A 16,081-nucleotide genomic window follows, 5' to 3' on the forward strand; every position below is an offset into this window, starting at 1 on the left:
AAGTAATATAAATCCTAAAATAAAAAAATAAAAACAACCTATACAAATTGCACCCAGGGGTGGGATTAAAATTTTTTAACAACCGGTTCTATGGGCGTGGCTTAGGTGGTGGGCATGGCTTGGTGGTCATGTGACTGGGTGGACATGGCTTAGGTGTGGCCAACTCAATATCACTCACATCGAGGCACACATCTCCCCGCCTGGCCTCTCATGGGGATGCTGCAACAGTCATAAGTGTGAAAAATGGTCATAAGTCACTTTTTTCATTGCCATTGTAACTTTGAAAGGTCACTCCACACAAGCAAAGTACCAGCAAAGGAGGGGAAAAAAACTCCAGAGACGTTCCTGAGACAGGAAGTCTAGTCCTGCCAAGAATGTAATAAGGGTTAATGGAGAGACAGTTTCTGTAAGCAACACCAGAATGTTTCCTTCCTGCCTTTCTTACAGGATTAGGCCAGTAATTTCTTCTAACAACCGGTTCTCCGAACTGCTTAGAATGTTAACAACCGGTTCTAGCAAATAGGTGTGAACTGGTAGAATCCCACCCGATTGCACCCAAAGAAAGCTAATGTGAGCAAAAGTGATGTAGCTTAAAGTTTTAAAATTACATTATTTAAATTTTCCAATTAGCATTTACCTTATATTTTTTCATTACTGCATTACTCTCAAAGTTGGCTGTTTCTTCCATAAATCTTCCCACCAATAACAGGGCTTGCCCATGAATGAGCTTACTTTTAGCATCACATAATTCTTGACTATCTGGAAAACATAATTCAACTCCCTTTTGAAGAATGATAAGACCTTGATGAGCCTCACCCTGAAAAAAGAGCAAAAAAAATTTAACAGTCACATTACCAATTTTATCACAGAGGTTTTATAAATGTATCATATTAACAATTAGATAGTTTTATATTGATCACAGATAAAATCAATCTTTTCAGCATACAACCAAAAGCAACTGTCAAAGGAGCAGGGACAAACGACAAAATGCATAAAACAGAAATAAAAAATTACTAAATTAATTTATCCTTGTGATGGGAATTGGAAGTTATTACTTTATATATTTCTTTATCCTTTATTTATCTTTATATTCCCTTCTAGCACTGATTATGTTATCTAGTTTAGTAATGAAACATGTGAAAGAAAACAGCTAAGCTCAGAGAGCACCAAGGACCCCACGCTTTCTTTATTATATAATTATACGAAAAATATATTTTTTCTTTCTTCTCTTTTTTCTTTTTCCCCTACACTTTTTTATGCTATTTTTGTTCTATTTTTGTTTACATTGTTTTGTATTGTTTGTTTTGCCTTGGTGGCGCAGTGGTTAAAATGCAGTATTGCAAGCTAATTCTGCCCACAGATAGGATTTCTATTCTGATCGGCTCAAGGCTGACTCAGCCTTTCTTCCTTATAAGGTTGATAAAATGAGATCCCAGATTGTTTGGGGCAAAATGCTGACTCTGTAAACTGCTTAGAGAGTGCTGTAAGGTACTATGGAACAGTATGTAAGTCTAAGTGCTATTACTATTATAATCAACATTCTTATATGTAAAAGGAATATTACAACTTTATAAAAAGGTCTATAATACACTCCCATCTAAATACTATTTTGCCTTAAAGAACAACCTTAATACAGATCTTTCAAATGTAAAATTAAACACTACAAAATACTTTTTCTGACTATATTTCATTTAGATCAGGAAGAAGAAGCTTAAATATTGCCCAATAATATGTGATGAAAATTAAAATATAAAGGGAGTCACATTATATCATATTTACCTTAGACCAGAGCCACTTTGCTCTTTCTACATAAAGTTCTGATAACTTGGATTCTCCAGCATTGAGGAGAGCATTATAGGCTGTTTGGTGATGGCCAGCTTTACGTGCTACTCTGGCGCTTTGGAGCCAACATTCTCCCATTAGCTCATTGGAATTCTCTCTACAGAAATACACATTGTCAAAAATATAGTGAGACACTTACGATATTCCATGTGTGCCTGAGAATAAATTCTACATAGTTACAATTCTTACAGTCTTCAGATATTTTGCATCTATTAGTTTAGGGACTAATTGAAACTAATGATTTAAAGTAACGCTAAAAAATTGATCCCTTTCTCGTTTCCTATATGAGCTATCTATAAGGAATTTTACTTAGCTTGCGGTCTTATTTATGTTAGTAAGACTTTCTGTATAAAATACTACCATCACTGTGAAAAAAGGACTATAACCTACTAAATTAGAATGTGCATAATATTTTTATTTTATTTCAACAAGAATTAAGGTGAACTCAGTATGCTTGACAAGCCAAGCAAGAGCATATGGTTTTGCACTATGTGATATTTTTCTTTCTTATAATTTCATTTTTACTTTCTTTCAAGCTTTCATTACTATTTGGTAAATGACTTGGTTGTATACTAATAGCAGCCTAGGAATGTTCTTCTCTTCAATTCTCATGATTTATAAAACAGCATGGTTGCATTCACTGCCATCAGATGAGTAGAATTCTAATAGAATAGAATTCTATTGGAATAGAAAAAATTTCCAGTTGCTGGAAAGGAAGAATAAATATGTTGTAATGACGAGGCAGTCGAGTTGTTTGATCATGAACAACTGAATCATGATGATCTGATAATCTTTATTGGAGTCTAGTCTTGCATTTATATACATTTTTAGTTATCCTCCATCATTGGTTAACTTTGGTTACTGCTTAACTTTTGTTACTGTTCAGCACAGTAATCCATACAATTAATTATCTCTAGTTAAAGTCTAACATATGTTTACTTCCCCTCTCTAATAATCCTTTATCCATAAATTAGTGACTTTGTTTGCCTGAGTTGTATTTGCTTGGAAACATTCTTTATCTGAGGTTTGCCATCCAAGATTGGAACATTCCTGCAATTACAACTCTACACAAATATAGTCTTCTGTAACCTGTTCATTTGTTTCCATGGTATGGTTAACCATGATGGCAAAGGCTGTTGCTTCTCCTTAGTAAGATGTTCGAATGTTGTTACAATAAATTATCAATAAATTACAAAAACTGTACAGATTCAGCAATATTTAAACACTGGATAGTACCTCTGCCTCACACTTATTTATTACACTTTTCCTCTCCCCTTTTTTTTGGTTGACTTAAAGCAATGTACATATCTTATGTTCTTTATTTGGCTCACAATAAATAGCTCAGTAACTTAATCAGTATCAAACTGATCCCTGAAGCGAGAAATCTGTCCACTGAAGTTTATGTAATTACACCTACAAATTTAATGTATAAAAAATTATGATCTAAACCTATCTTGGAAAGCCAATCTGATAGCTCATCGATCTAAAACTCCAGTCAACTATATGCTACTTTGCTATTTATTATCTAAACTAGGGCTCTGCAAGCTGCAGCTCTGGAGCCACACGTGGCTCTTTCAGCCCTCTGCTGCGGCTCCCTGTTGGCTGATCCCACCACTGGCTGGCCTTTCCCTCCCGCCCCATCATTCTTCACCTGGCCTGAGAAGGTAAGGGGGTGGCGGCGGATGGAGACTCACTCCATTTTCCAGAGGAGGAAGTGACTGAGTGGAGTGAGTGATGTTGAGTTGGCCATGCCCACCCAGTCACACCAGTTGTTAAATTATTGGCTCCCGATGTTTTCTGTGGGAAATGGTTCCAAATGGTTCTTTGGGTGTTTAAGGTTGCAGACCCCTGATCTAAACTATCAGCTCATAAAACTGTTGCAAAATCAGGATCATGTAACTCTGAGCTCCTTTTAAAAAGTACAATTTTGCTTTTGTTTTGTAAAAAGTAATTGGTACTGATATTTCCCTTTACTAATTACATTTCAGTCCATTTTAATTTGTAATTCAAATAAAGAGGGAAAGACAGGACGGGAGAAAAAGGTTCCATGGCAAAATTCACCTTTTGACGAGGCCAAGCAAAGCGCGTCTAAATGCCAGAATTGGCTCTTTAGCTCTGTATGAATTTTGTGTCATTTCTAAACGAGCATGCCAGTTCAAAGAATCTTTACCATAGTAATCATCAGGTTTTTGAAGCAGGGATCCAACACTGTGCTCCAGCTCACAAAGCATATGTAACCTATGATTTAAGAATATTTATCTATTAAAAGAGTATTTGGAAAGCTACAGACTTTAGAGATTGCATTATAATTTTACCAAACTGTCATTTCAGTGTATACAAGTATAGTTCATCTTTAAAAAATTATTTTAATGGAAAAATGACATTAAAATACCACAACTTTAAAAATTTGATTTAATTCAGATTAGAAAGAGCTCATGCTAGCTGGCTAGGTAGGGAAATTCTGGAAGCTGAATTCCACATGCCTTAAAGTTGCCAAGGATGAGAAACACTGATCTACAGAGTCTGAAATTCCCTTCTGAATCTAGTGCTGCCAAGTATAAAACACACAATTTAAATCTCTTAAAACTTTTACATAGATTTGCCCAAGACAAGGGAATCACAAAATTTCAAATTCACCATTTTCATATCTGTTTTACTACACATATGACCTAATGCTTTTCTCTGTCCCAGAACTATTGAAAAAAACTCATTTTTGAACTTAAGAAAAAGTCAAAAGAAAGGTTAAGAAAAAATACAATATATCAAAAGTATATTAAAACAGTAACATAATAAGTAGTTTGGGGGAAAATATGCAGAAAAATTATGTTGTGTTTATTATTAAACAGCTATTAAATGTATTAAAAATACCTGATAATATATTCATATCCTCGTTGGTAGGAGCCCCTTTCAAAACTTGCTGCTGAAAGAGGAACTATCTGTTCTGCTCGAACAGTTCTCAAAGTTTCATAGAAAGTGGCAGCTTCTTTCTTTTTGGCTGACAGCAGCAACTGTCCAAGCCTAATACTCCATGTATTAGACTTCCCATCTAATTAAAGAAAGGTCAGTGGGAGAACCAAAACTTAATGTGAATATAGTGAACACTTCTGATACACATACACATGCTATAACAAAACTAGTTGTAAACATTCCAGTCCTTATCTAAAATGTCATAAATTTCATTAATGTTGGTATTTTAGTTGCCACAGCTTTGCCAGAACTTTTTTTGAGACCACCTATAAAAACATATTGAGAAAATAAGCATAAGATTTCTGTACTGGGCAAAGTGATGAACTAGAAGATGCCCAAATTTCCTTCTAGCCCTTAATTTCCATAGTTCTATGATTCTAGTGCCATGGTGCAATTCATGTCATGTATTAAAATGTGCTAAAACATTCGTGTTAGCAAGATTTTTGAAGTGTGTGTGTGTGTGTGTGTGTGTGTAGAAGTGTGTGGGTGGTGGAAGAGTGCAATCAGGTAGATCATGAGTTGGGATGAATATGGCAGCATTTGACACTACCAAACAAAAATATTTTAATTAAATATATTACTTGTTTTTTTGAAATGGTTAAGATTTTGGTATGACACATAAGATATTATAAAGGTACTTGAATTCCATACTATTTCAGCATGTTTACATTTTGGGAGGGAGACAGCACTTGCAGCATTGTGCCATTTCCAATTTCACAGTGAATATACAGGAGGCTTAACTTAACATACGGGCTTAACTTTGACATCTCTCTTAGGACTGTCTTCATAACTGATGTGGGACCCATTAAATGTTTCAACCTAAACTGAGGACATTTCTGCAGATGCTTTCTGCTATTGTGCGCTTAAAGAGAATGGCTGCAAACTATACCTCTACTAAGTAAAGTAAAGTAAAAATCCCAAACTTTAAGATGTTTTTTTTAATGAAGATGGGAATGTTAGCTAACTTAAAAGGTATAAAACCAGTACAATATCCTTACTATTTTCTCTAATGTACAGTACAGTACAGAAATAATAAGGATACTACTAAATTGATACTCCTATTGCAATACAGTATTCATTAATAAAACAAATCTAATTCAAACAATCTCATGAAGACCTCTGAATGCGATCTGAACAATCTGATGAATTTGGAACAGTGTAGGAACTGGAAAACTCAGTCACTCTGTGAATGAGATGGGCGGTCTTTAAATAAGATAAATAAATAAAAATGAGAGACAAGATTACTGAATTTGTCCTTCTACTGCTTATGGCTGGTATCTTCTATATTCCCCCCAATAATCAAGATAAAATTAAGATAAAATTCGTATTTAACAAATATCACATATTTATTCCAACAACCTGATGCTAAATAATTTTCCAGGGAATCCCACTGTGTCAATTTCCAGGCAGCTTCTACTCTGTAGCTATTTAATTCAGGTGTCCATTCAGGTCTAGTAAAAGGAGAAAGGAAGGTTAGATCAAAATAATAGAAATAGCGTGGGAGCCAGTTTGGTTAATGTACTAGTCCAAAAATCTGTTGGTTCTACTCCTGCTTTAGGCACAAAGCTAGTTTGGTGACCTTATGCCAGTCATTCAGCCTTTGTCATACCTATTATATAGCCATTCAAAACTGTGCATCTATATTCAAACTAGAGAGCCAATTTGGCAGAGTGATTAAGACACCAGACAAGAAATAGGAGATTGTGAGTTCTAGTTCCACCTTAGCACAAAGTCTGCTGAGTGATCTTGGATTAGTCACTTCGTCTCGGCCTTTCTAAGGAGATAATGGCAAATCATTTCCAAAATACCTTACCAAGAAAACTGCAGGACTAATCTGTTTTCAATCATCAACACTGACTCAAAGGAGCATGCACCCAAACACAGAAATAGCACTCACTATTCTATAAGAGAGTGTACATTTTATTTGTAATTTGTTCCCAATTTTTTTTAAAGGCTGATGTTGGCGATTGCCATTATAGGAGGGCTGCAAAAGGGATGCTGGCAGGCTGCATGAACTGAGAAGCCAAACAGTTTACATCCCTGATGTGGAGGAGTACTATTCTCCTCTTTTCCCCTAACTAAGATGCAAAAGGTTTATATCTTAATGGACAAGATACATGCCCCACTACATATTTTCCCAGAAAAATCATAATGAGAAAAATAGTGTGGCTGATTAATTCTCCTTGTTGGTAAACTGGGTGATGCATAGAATCTGTTTCCTGCCATCTATGATTCTACTCCATTCCTACCTACATAAATAAGGGTGCAGCTAATGAGATTTCTTTTCAAGCAGAATTTGAAGTTATAATTAACACAATTAGTTATAAATTATTACTGTTACTGTTCTTAACAGTACTAATCCAGGCAACTAATGGAAAGGAAATGGAAACAAGAGTTTCAGTTTCTGGGTAAACCTGGAACCCAGTCCTGGATTTCTGAAAATGCTTATTCTATCTGCACTAGATTTGTACATATTTCTCATACATAAGGCACAAGTGAGTCACCTTACCTTTTAGCAAGGACTCCATTCACTTGAGTGATTACAGTAGAAAACTGACCAAGACCTAACATGGATTTTACCACACCCTGATAATGAATTATCTAGAAGGAAGCAGAATAACAGTTACGATCTTTCAGTCCATTATACTCTGTAAGGAAGCATACAAATTCTGCAATTCAACACATCTTACTCACAATCACACTCTATAAATTAGGTTAATCCTGAAACCTAATTTTTCTTTTTGTCTTAAAAAAAACCACAGCTATGATTTTCCAGGGACTTTTATTATTGAATGAAAATTTGATCATGTCGCATTCTGATTCTCATCCTAATGTGGTCTGCTTTACAAAGAATAAGGTGACTCATACCTCAATACAAGCAATGGGGGAAAAAGAATGTCTTTAATGATATGTATTTAAGTTTTTTTCCCCCAAGTGCCACCAATGGACTGTGCTTCCAAATTCACATAAAATGCATAGAATAAGAAAAGGAGGACAACAAGGATAGCAAGAGATGAGTTGGTAGATGTAGCTACTTATATAGTAAAAAACAATTACACTTAAGAGTAAGAATTTTTTTAAATACAAAATACTTTTTCACTGCTTACCAGAAGGCAAACTATGTCCACAGTATTTTTTCTGACTCTGGGCATGTATCTCTCTCCTTCCAATATTTTATTCTGTTTTTTACGCTCCCAACACCTGTAGCCTAAAGCAACTGCCTTATTTTGCCCAAGTGACTGCTCCTTCCTACTTCTCATATTTTAAACTATTACCCATTAATGATATCTGTTGATACTTCATTCTATCTTACAAAGAAATTAAACTTTTGAAAACTATCTCATTTCTAGCTGGTCTTTTCCTCCTCATATGAACAAAACATTTTGTTCCAGTCACTGATTTACCATTTCCCCATATAATCATTTTATGCCTTTGAATACTTCCCCATTACAATTTAAGAACACAGCCGATCCATTTCTAATCTGCTTCAATTTTTAATCAAGCAAAAGCTTCTGCTCACTGGACTGTGTTTTATACCTTTTGCAAAAGAGACAGATCTTGATTTTTCCAGTTCAGAAACTATTCCTTGTTGTCATGATTCTCTTATGGTCAAGGAAGTAACAAATTATATTATCTGTCACAAACATTTATGTGAGTTATTTTAAAATAAACCCCAAATAGAAAAAGTCTCTGATTACCTGTTCTGGTTCTAGCTGAATTGCTCTATCATAGCAAGCAGTGGCATCTCTCAACAAACCAATGCTTTCATGTTCAAGAATTTGTTCTTTGAGAGATGGCTCAGCTTTCCGTAATGCACTCACTCCTTCTACGGCATCTGGTTCATGCATTGCTGCATAGAGTTTCTTTGAGTAAAGAGGAAAAACATTTGCCATCAGAAACCATGTGAGACTTAATTAACTTTAAAGATATCTTTGTGTACTATCATTATATTCAAGATTCCTTCTACAATTTTAATGCACTGATAACTTTAAGGAACATTTCATTTTTCTTTTGTTTTTGCTCTGAATAAATTACCAACCAGTACTGACAATGTACCTTTCCTTTCCCCAATCATATCTGACCTAAGAAATCTGATCTCAACTTTTTTCTTTCAAAAAACCTTACTAAAATTATATATACATGGCATCTAATTTTAAGCTTTTATTAAATGAGGGTATTATTAGTGGGAGGGGGAAGAAATAGCAATTACCCAATTAAATATCCAATTAAAGCTCTAGTATAATAAAATGAGAAAAATGACACAATATAAAATAGAAATTGAATTTTATTCTATTTTAAAACAAGTATTAAACCTGAAGAAATCCAAGATGCTTTTGAATGTCTTGTTTCTTTTCTATGATGAAAGATTCAAAGTGCATTACAGCTCTGGTGTAAGCTTTGGAGTGAAAAGAAGCCGCAGCCAATGTGTCCTGGGGTATGAGGTCAAGAAAGCGAGCTACATTTTGATATTCTTCGTATTCCTCATTGGATGCTACAGATAAAGAGTTTTAAAAGGACACATCAAACTTCATTTTCAAAATGCTAATCTTTACTGCTGTAAGAAGGAGGCATGTAAAATATCACAGAAAACAGATCACTCATTATAGTTGGCATCCAAAACCAAATATAGGACTTTTTCACCTGGAACAGCATCCCACTAGCATCCTTCCTCCACCACATTACAAAATTATCTTTGAGATGTTATAGTCAGTATTTCATTGCAAAGATATGGCTAGTGCATGGGTGTCCAACCTTTTGGCTTGCCTGGGTTGCACTGAGAGAAAAGGGATTGTCTTGGGTCGCATATAACATTTTTTAACAAAGATATAGCTACATGAATTTGAAATAACTGAGAATGTTGTGAATTTCTTACATTTACTTATAAAAGCAATTCTTGTTTAAAATATTTTTCTTCTTTATTAAAACTTCAATACATCCTGTATTTTTTCTGCTTCTGGCCAAATAATGAAGTCAAAGGCAATTAAAAACAGATACAAATCAGAGGTAATTCAACTGAAGCAAAGTAGAATACCGACCTGATAATTCTGTAAGGTCTTTATTTGACTTGCCAGCAGCTTTTTCAACACTCAATTTTTGAAATTTATACCTTGCCCACTGTGTTAGATGATCAAGCATAGAAAACACTGTCTGGGTGCTTAAATGACTTAGATCAGATGCACTGTCTTCACATCGTCTTGTGCAGGTGTCATCATTTTTCAAAACAGCCATTATTTCTGCATAAACCTAGACAACATGATATTTTAAATTTTTCTTGGAATTTAAATTATTATTCAAGCTGGCTCAAACTAGAAAAAGAGCTAGTTAGCATCATGAGAAACTTAGTGTGAAATACTTCCCTGCAATTCCATAAATATAATGATCTATTGTTTTGCTTTTAACAAATAATTGTTAAGTCTCTGGTAACTTCACTAAAACCAAAAATGCAAACTAGCAGGTATTTCAATCCTGTCCACACTAATTGTGATATAATCCTACTAATAGGCATATACATAAAAAAGAGTAACAAATGAAACAATTTGTTTGTGATACTTTTCTGTTGTTACAAGCCACTTTATTAATGCAATGAGTATCATATTAAATAACAGTTATGGTTTATTGCTATCTATGAATTTGTAAACATGTCTGGTTCATAAATGAGAAGGAAATTTTTGAAGTATTGTTCAGAATACTTCATACTGATTCAAGTACAATGGTATGTTGAGAATAGTTACCAGGGCAAAGTTATCCTACTTTCAATTTAGCAGTCAACTATAGGTAGTCCTTGACTATGACCACAATTGAGCCCAAAATTTATGTTGCTAAGTAAAGGCACTTGTTCAGCGAATCATTGTAGTTATTAAATGAATTATGCAATCATTAAGCAAATGTAGCTTCCCCCATTCACTTTGCTTGTTGGAAGCTAGCTGGGAAAGTTACAAATGGTGATCACATGATACCAGATCAGTGGTACTGTCATAAATACATGCCAGTTGCTAAGCACCCACATTTTAATTATGTGACCATGGGGATGCTGCAACAGTCTTTAAGTGCAAAAATAGGTCACAAGTCGCTTTTTTCAGTGCTATTGTATCTTCAAATGGCCACTAAATGAGTGATTATAAGTCAAGGACTAAGTGTAATATTCTTTAACTTTTTTTCTACAATAATAGCTTGAGTATATGATGATCTGAACATAGAATTAAGCTGAACAATTTAGAGATATATTGGGTTGATGTAATATCCAATGACTGCAATTGCAATGCCTCTTTATTAGGGGATACAATTCAGGAGATTCTCACCTCTTGTTGATCTTCCTGACTGCATCCCAAAAGGACATATACAAGAATGTGAGGAAGAAGATAGATAGTCACTTTAAAGTCATTCTTCATAATAATACTGCAGCAGTTAAAAACCTTACTGGCAAGATCATGTCGCACCTGGAACAAAGGTAACAGTTTAAATATACAATTTTGAGAGGAAAAATGTGTTAAGGCTGGCATAGCTGATGAAAGTTGATAGACAATACATTTTATACAGAGCATCTAATTTAATTATTGGTTATTGTTCCTACCTTTGTTATTAGATAGCCAGCCCAGCTTGCTGACCATTCTGCAAAGTTTTTGCCTAATTTACTTAAGTAAATTGGCTTCTTCACTTTAGACCAATTTATAGCCTTTTGATAACTCTTGTATCTGTAGATGGAATGTCCAGAATTTGTTAAATCACATTACCTAACAAAAACAACAATCAAGCAACATTCTAGCATCAGTACTTGACCTTAAACTACTCTTGTTGTTCGAAAAACTTTTCTAACACTCCACTAAAATCTGCATTCGTCTAACCAGTCCACTTGCACCTGAATGTGATTCAAGACAGGTCTTGAAGTCTCTCGTGGGATATATTTTGTGTAGTATCGAATATCAATTTAGTTATCTCTCAACAAAGTTAACCATTCTGATTCTTTTCATGCTTCTATATACAATGTGGCTTTGAGTTTTGATCATCCTTGCTGTTTTCCCTGAACTTGTTTTAGTTTATTAGAATCATTCTTAAACTTACGGCAGCTGAAACTGCTCACTGATATGCTATTAAGCTATTTAAATGACTGAGCACAATATATGAACCAATTTATATAAAACAGGACTGTAATATTGTATGAAAATGTGTGGGTTATATAACTTTCCTTAATTATATAATTCTACTTAAAATCAGTAAAAAAATTATATCTAACATTTATACAATATATAATTTGTATAAGCTCATATTGGGAATAGTCTGCTAGCTTGCTCAACTATGTAATTCAGATCTGATATGCAATTTTGCTTAAGTAAAAAGTAGAGAAAGGCTATATTTAAAACTACCTTGATTTTTTTAAAAGTTGAAGTAAAAAACTAAATTTATTTTTGATACCGGGTTTTTAAATGAGGTTCCAATATTTCCTGAATATGTTCTGGAAACATTTTCCAAAGTGATGTGCCTGGTTCATCAGTAGACATCTCACTACGGTTATATATAGATAGCAATTCCTTAAAAAACAAAATTAAGAATCCACATTTAATTATTTTTAAGAATTATAAAAATGAAAAATTCCATTGCTGATTAATAACCAATTGAAAAGAAAAGTCTGTTTTGAGTCAAATTTGACACATGATAACTATATCAACACATATGCAGTTTTCTTACCAGGAAATGGTAAGAAAATGGTTTCTTTTTTCCAGGATACATTCTTGACTCCTTTGTCCACTCTATCCTGGAATTCCCTGCTGATCTTTCACCCAAGCCAATCTTGCTTAATGTTCTAAATAGCCAAAGTTGGTTAGATCTGTTAAGCGTTGAGGCTTTTTAGTCCAGTGAAAAGGTTCCAACCAAATTTTGACTCTATTGGCAAGGTAAAGCTCCAAAAATCTAGACAAATTATAATCACCAAGATCAAACAGCAATCTATGATTGTATCTTGCTAAGAAAATTATGCTTCAAAATGGTTTATTTGCCCATAAGAAAGAACAATAGGACTTGGGAGTTCTTTGGTTTTTGAATAAGTAACTAAGAAGCCGCAGTACCATTCTTTAGAATCCTGGTTTACTGTGACCATATTCTGACACCATGGTACTGAAAAGAAAACTGAATTTGTTTTTTTTAATGTTGTTTAATAAATAATAAATTAACAGAACATTAGAAAAGGATATATCCTCACCTGAATTGCATATGAAGCAGAATCTTGAGCTCGGACGTTGTCAGCATAAGCAAGGAATGCTCTTGTCAATTCCATAAGTAATCCATATGCAAAATTTGAATCTTCTACACCCGCCTCAAAGCAAATGTCATGTTAATATTCTCATTCTCACTATCCAAGTCTAAATGCTATTGTAAATTAAAATAATATGTGCTGGAACTCCCAATAATAATGATGCACACAATGATTTTCAGTTTTTTAAAAAAACTAGTTCAGTAACAATGAAACAATGAAAATCAGAACAATCTAGCATTCTTGTGTCAAATGGATGCTTAAACAATAAGGGAGCACTGAAACAAGTAAATTATATACAACTATGGATTTTATCATTTTTTCTTATATAAAGTAGCAGACCTACCAACATTAAAAATGTCAGTATTAGGATTACTTACTACAAACAGAAGTCCTTTTCCTTGGTTGTCACTTGTTGAGAAATCCAATCTGCCTGGATCTATAGCTCCCAATTCTCCTAAACACTCCCCAGAGAGTAACCGTACATGAGAATTCATATCCTGACAGCCAATCAGGAGGACTGTCACCAGTCGAGAAACAACTGGCTCAACAGTTTCACTATCCGTTGAATATTTTATCACAGTTTCCTAGAAAAGGCAAAGAAAAAAAGAGTTAATAAATTATGTCCACAAACACCTGTTAGCTTACATTGAATTACCATTCTTTTGTCATTCTTTCAAACGATACAGTATTAAAAAATTAATATGAAATGTAGGAATGAAATAAAACAGCCTATTTAGGGGCATACTATAAAGTGCCTTGGAAGAAGTAAGGAAGACTTGTTTGTAAATTGTTGCTTTGCTGAAAAAAAACCTGCATTCTTTCTTGCAAGCTATTTTCTTATCCAAGCATACCATAGAAAAAGATTTTATCAGAATGCACTGGTCAAGATTTTTATTTTATGGCAGTTTTATTTATTCAGAATGGGTCCTTTTCCCTACACCCTGAAATAACAGAATTTATTTTATCTTTGATTTGCTCCCGGTGACTCTAAGATGCTGTAAAAATGAACATGGAGCTATTTCTAAGTCCAAAAGATTGTTTAATTTGATTGACAGCAGGCATGATCAGCTCTAAAAAACTCTGGGCCCGGATTTCTAGGCTGGATTGAGGCTTAGTACACTCCTTTTTCCCCCCCCCCCCCCCCCCCCCCCCCCCCCCCCCCCCCCCTGTATTGCTTATGTTTCCCGCAAATATGTTTTCGGAAGGCAAACCATGTGCCAAGTATTCTTCTGCATGTGATGCATGACTCTGACTGGGCCCCCTGAAATAATAACTGATGACTCTCTCTCTCATACAGTTTACCACCGTGCACCAAGTTCACCTCTCCCATTCATGACATTTTTTCCCTGCCTTTAGCAAACAATATTAATCACGCAAGGAAATACATCATATCTTGTCACTATTCCAAGATAGGAATCTATGTCTCTTGATCATCTGGACTATTTCAAATCCCCCATCATTGACTGCTGGCACGGAAAGGAAGAATTGGAAACCAGTAACTGTCAAATCCAAATTCTCAAATCATTTTCTAAGACACTAAAAAAAGAGAGGAACTAAGAAGATAAAATCTTCATACAATTAATCCCTGCCACAATGGGGAGTTTTAGGTAGAATTCAGGAAAACATATGGACATGATTTTACAACTATACGACTCAGTGATATTGTACTTTGGTCATTATTAGGATAGGATCCTCAGGATCTCTTTTTTTCGGCAATGCTGGCAAAAGAGTAATAATAAATCAATTGTAAGAAGATGGAGACAAGTGCTTTAAAATTTCTGTAACAGAATTACTTCTATTTTAACTAATTAAGAATCAAGAATTAAAATGGAGGAAATGCAATTTATCTGTTTCAGATCAAGGGATGACATTATTTTTACTTACCCTAAAATTAAAAAAAATATTTTGTGTTTATACAAACTTTTGAGATTTCTTCCATGTCTAGATCAAACTTTAAACTGCCAGAATGAAACCACCTATTTGGCTTTGTTGTTGTAGCAACTTTAAAAGCACAACTATAATGACGTGGGAAAATACCCAAACAAAGCTGAATACCATACATGTAAGTACCCGTGAAAACTTAAGAAAACACACACACACACACACACACATATGAGATTCTGCCAAAACATCGCTATAATAAAAGCGCAAATATTAAGATGTGGGAAAATACCCGAAGAAACCTAAATACCATATATATATATATGCATGCATGCATGTATGTATGTATGTATGTATGTATGTATGTATGTCAAAAGCAGAGCTAACTTCAAGAGTCTTACTATGAGTTAAGTGAATATAATATTTCAGTCTGATTTTCATTTCCACAGCTATACGTACTTGGTTTTTATATAATGTTTCCTTTAGACTGGTGAGAGCATGGATCCGAACATCAACATTTTCATGTTGGATAGCTTTCATGGATAGCTGTAACACTGTCTGCAAGTCTGTGTTCCTAGAAGTTTTCTGTATGGAAAGATAGTTGTAACTTTCATTAAGTTCTTTATTTTGCGGGGTACGTATATCATATACATATACATATATCAAATATATTTGCATTTATAGGGAAATGCTAACACACAACTTGCAAATTTAGAGAATGTTTAAAAAGTGTACAGGTTGTATAGTGCTTAATTTGGCTAAACAGTACTTCAGAGCCTATGAAACTGGTATCTACATGCAGCACTTCAAACCAAACCGATTTCTTCAGGTTCAGAAAACAGTACAAAAATGGCTGTGTGATGCTGCAAAAGGGCTGCTTTAAGGATTTACAGGCAGATGATACATTTGCATTCCCACGTGCCCAAGGTAAGTTTTGCCTCAAATCTAAACCACTACACATTATACAAGAAATCAAGTAATCTACTGAATTAAAACAACTAAACCATTTAATGAGGGGCTTTCTATTTTATATATCTCTTAGGATTTTAAAGCAGCTTAATTAATATGCCATCAATGTCAGCTTATAATGACCACATAGAGATAAGACAGTTTACCTGTTTCCTTTTCTTGGACAGAGGAACA

At 34.3% G+C, this 16,081-nt stretch overlaps 1 protein-coding gene across 1 annotated transcript in view; it reads right to left on the bottom strand.

Moving 5' to 3' along the window:
• Positions 1-16,081, bottom strand: part of ATR (ATR checkpoint kinase) — a 58,189-nt gene that overhangs the window by 18,598 nt on the left and 23,510 nt on the right. Inside the window, exons 21-35 of the mRNA XM_026664614.2 lie at positions 15,398-15,523; positions 13,435-13,641; positions 13,004-13,117; positions 12,220-12,335; positions 11,381-11,501; positions 11,109-11,246; positions 9,846-10,053; positions 9,123-9,301; positions 8,508-8,672; positions 7,319-7,410; positions 6,169-6,260; positions 4,711-4,888; positions 3,904-4,080; positions 1,780-1,939; positions 638-817 (exon numbers count right to left, since the gene is read on the bottom strand). Coding sequence (XP_026520399.2) covers positions 638-817; positions 1,780-1,939; positions 3,904-4,080; positions 4,711-4,888; positions 6,169-6,260; positions 7,319-7,410; positions 8,508-8,672; positions 9,123-9,301; positions 9,846-10,053; positions 11,109-11,246; positions 11,381-11,501; positions 12,220-12,335; positions 13,004-13,117; positions 13,435-13,641; positions 15,398-15,523 — 2,253 coding nt within the window. The remainder of the gene's footprint in view (positions 1-637; positions 818-1,779; positions 1,940-3,903; positions 4,081-4,710; positions 4,889-6,168; positions 6,261-7,318; positions 7,411-8,507; positions 8,673-9,122; positions 9,302-9,845; positions 10,054-11,108; positions 11,247-11,380; positions 11,502-12,219; positions 12,336-13,003; positions 13,118-13,434; positions 13,642-15,397; positions 15,524-16,081) is intronic.

Source organism: Notechis scutatus, chromosome 4, assembly GCF_049901735.1.
Source record: "Notechis scutatus isolate UNSWTSFEM ecotype Mainland chromosome 4, rNotScu1.2, whole genome shotgun sequence".
In the NCBI taxonomy this organism is placed as follows: Eukaryota; Metazoa; Chordata; class Lepidosauria; order Squamata; family Elapidae; genus Notechis; species Notechis scutatus.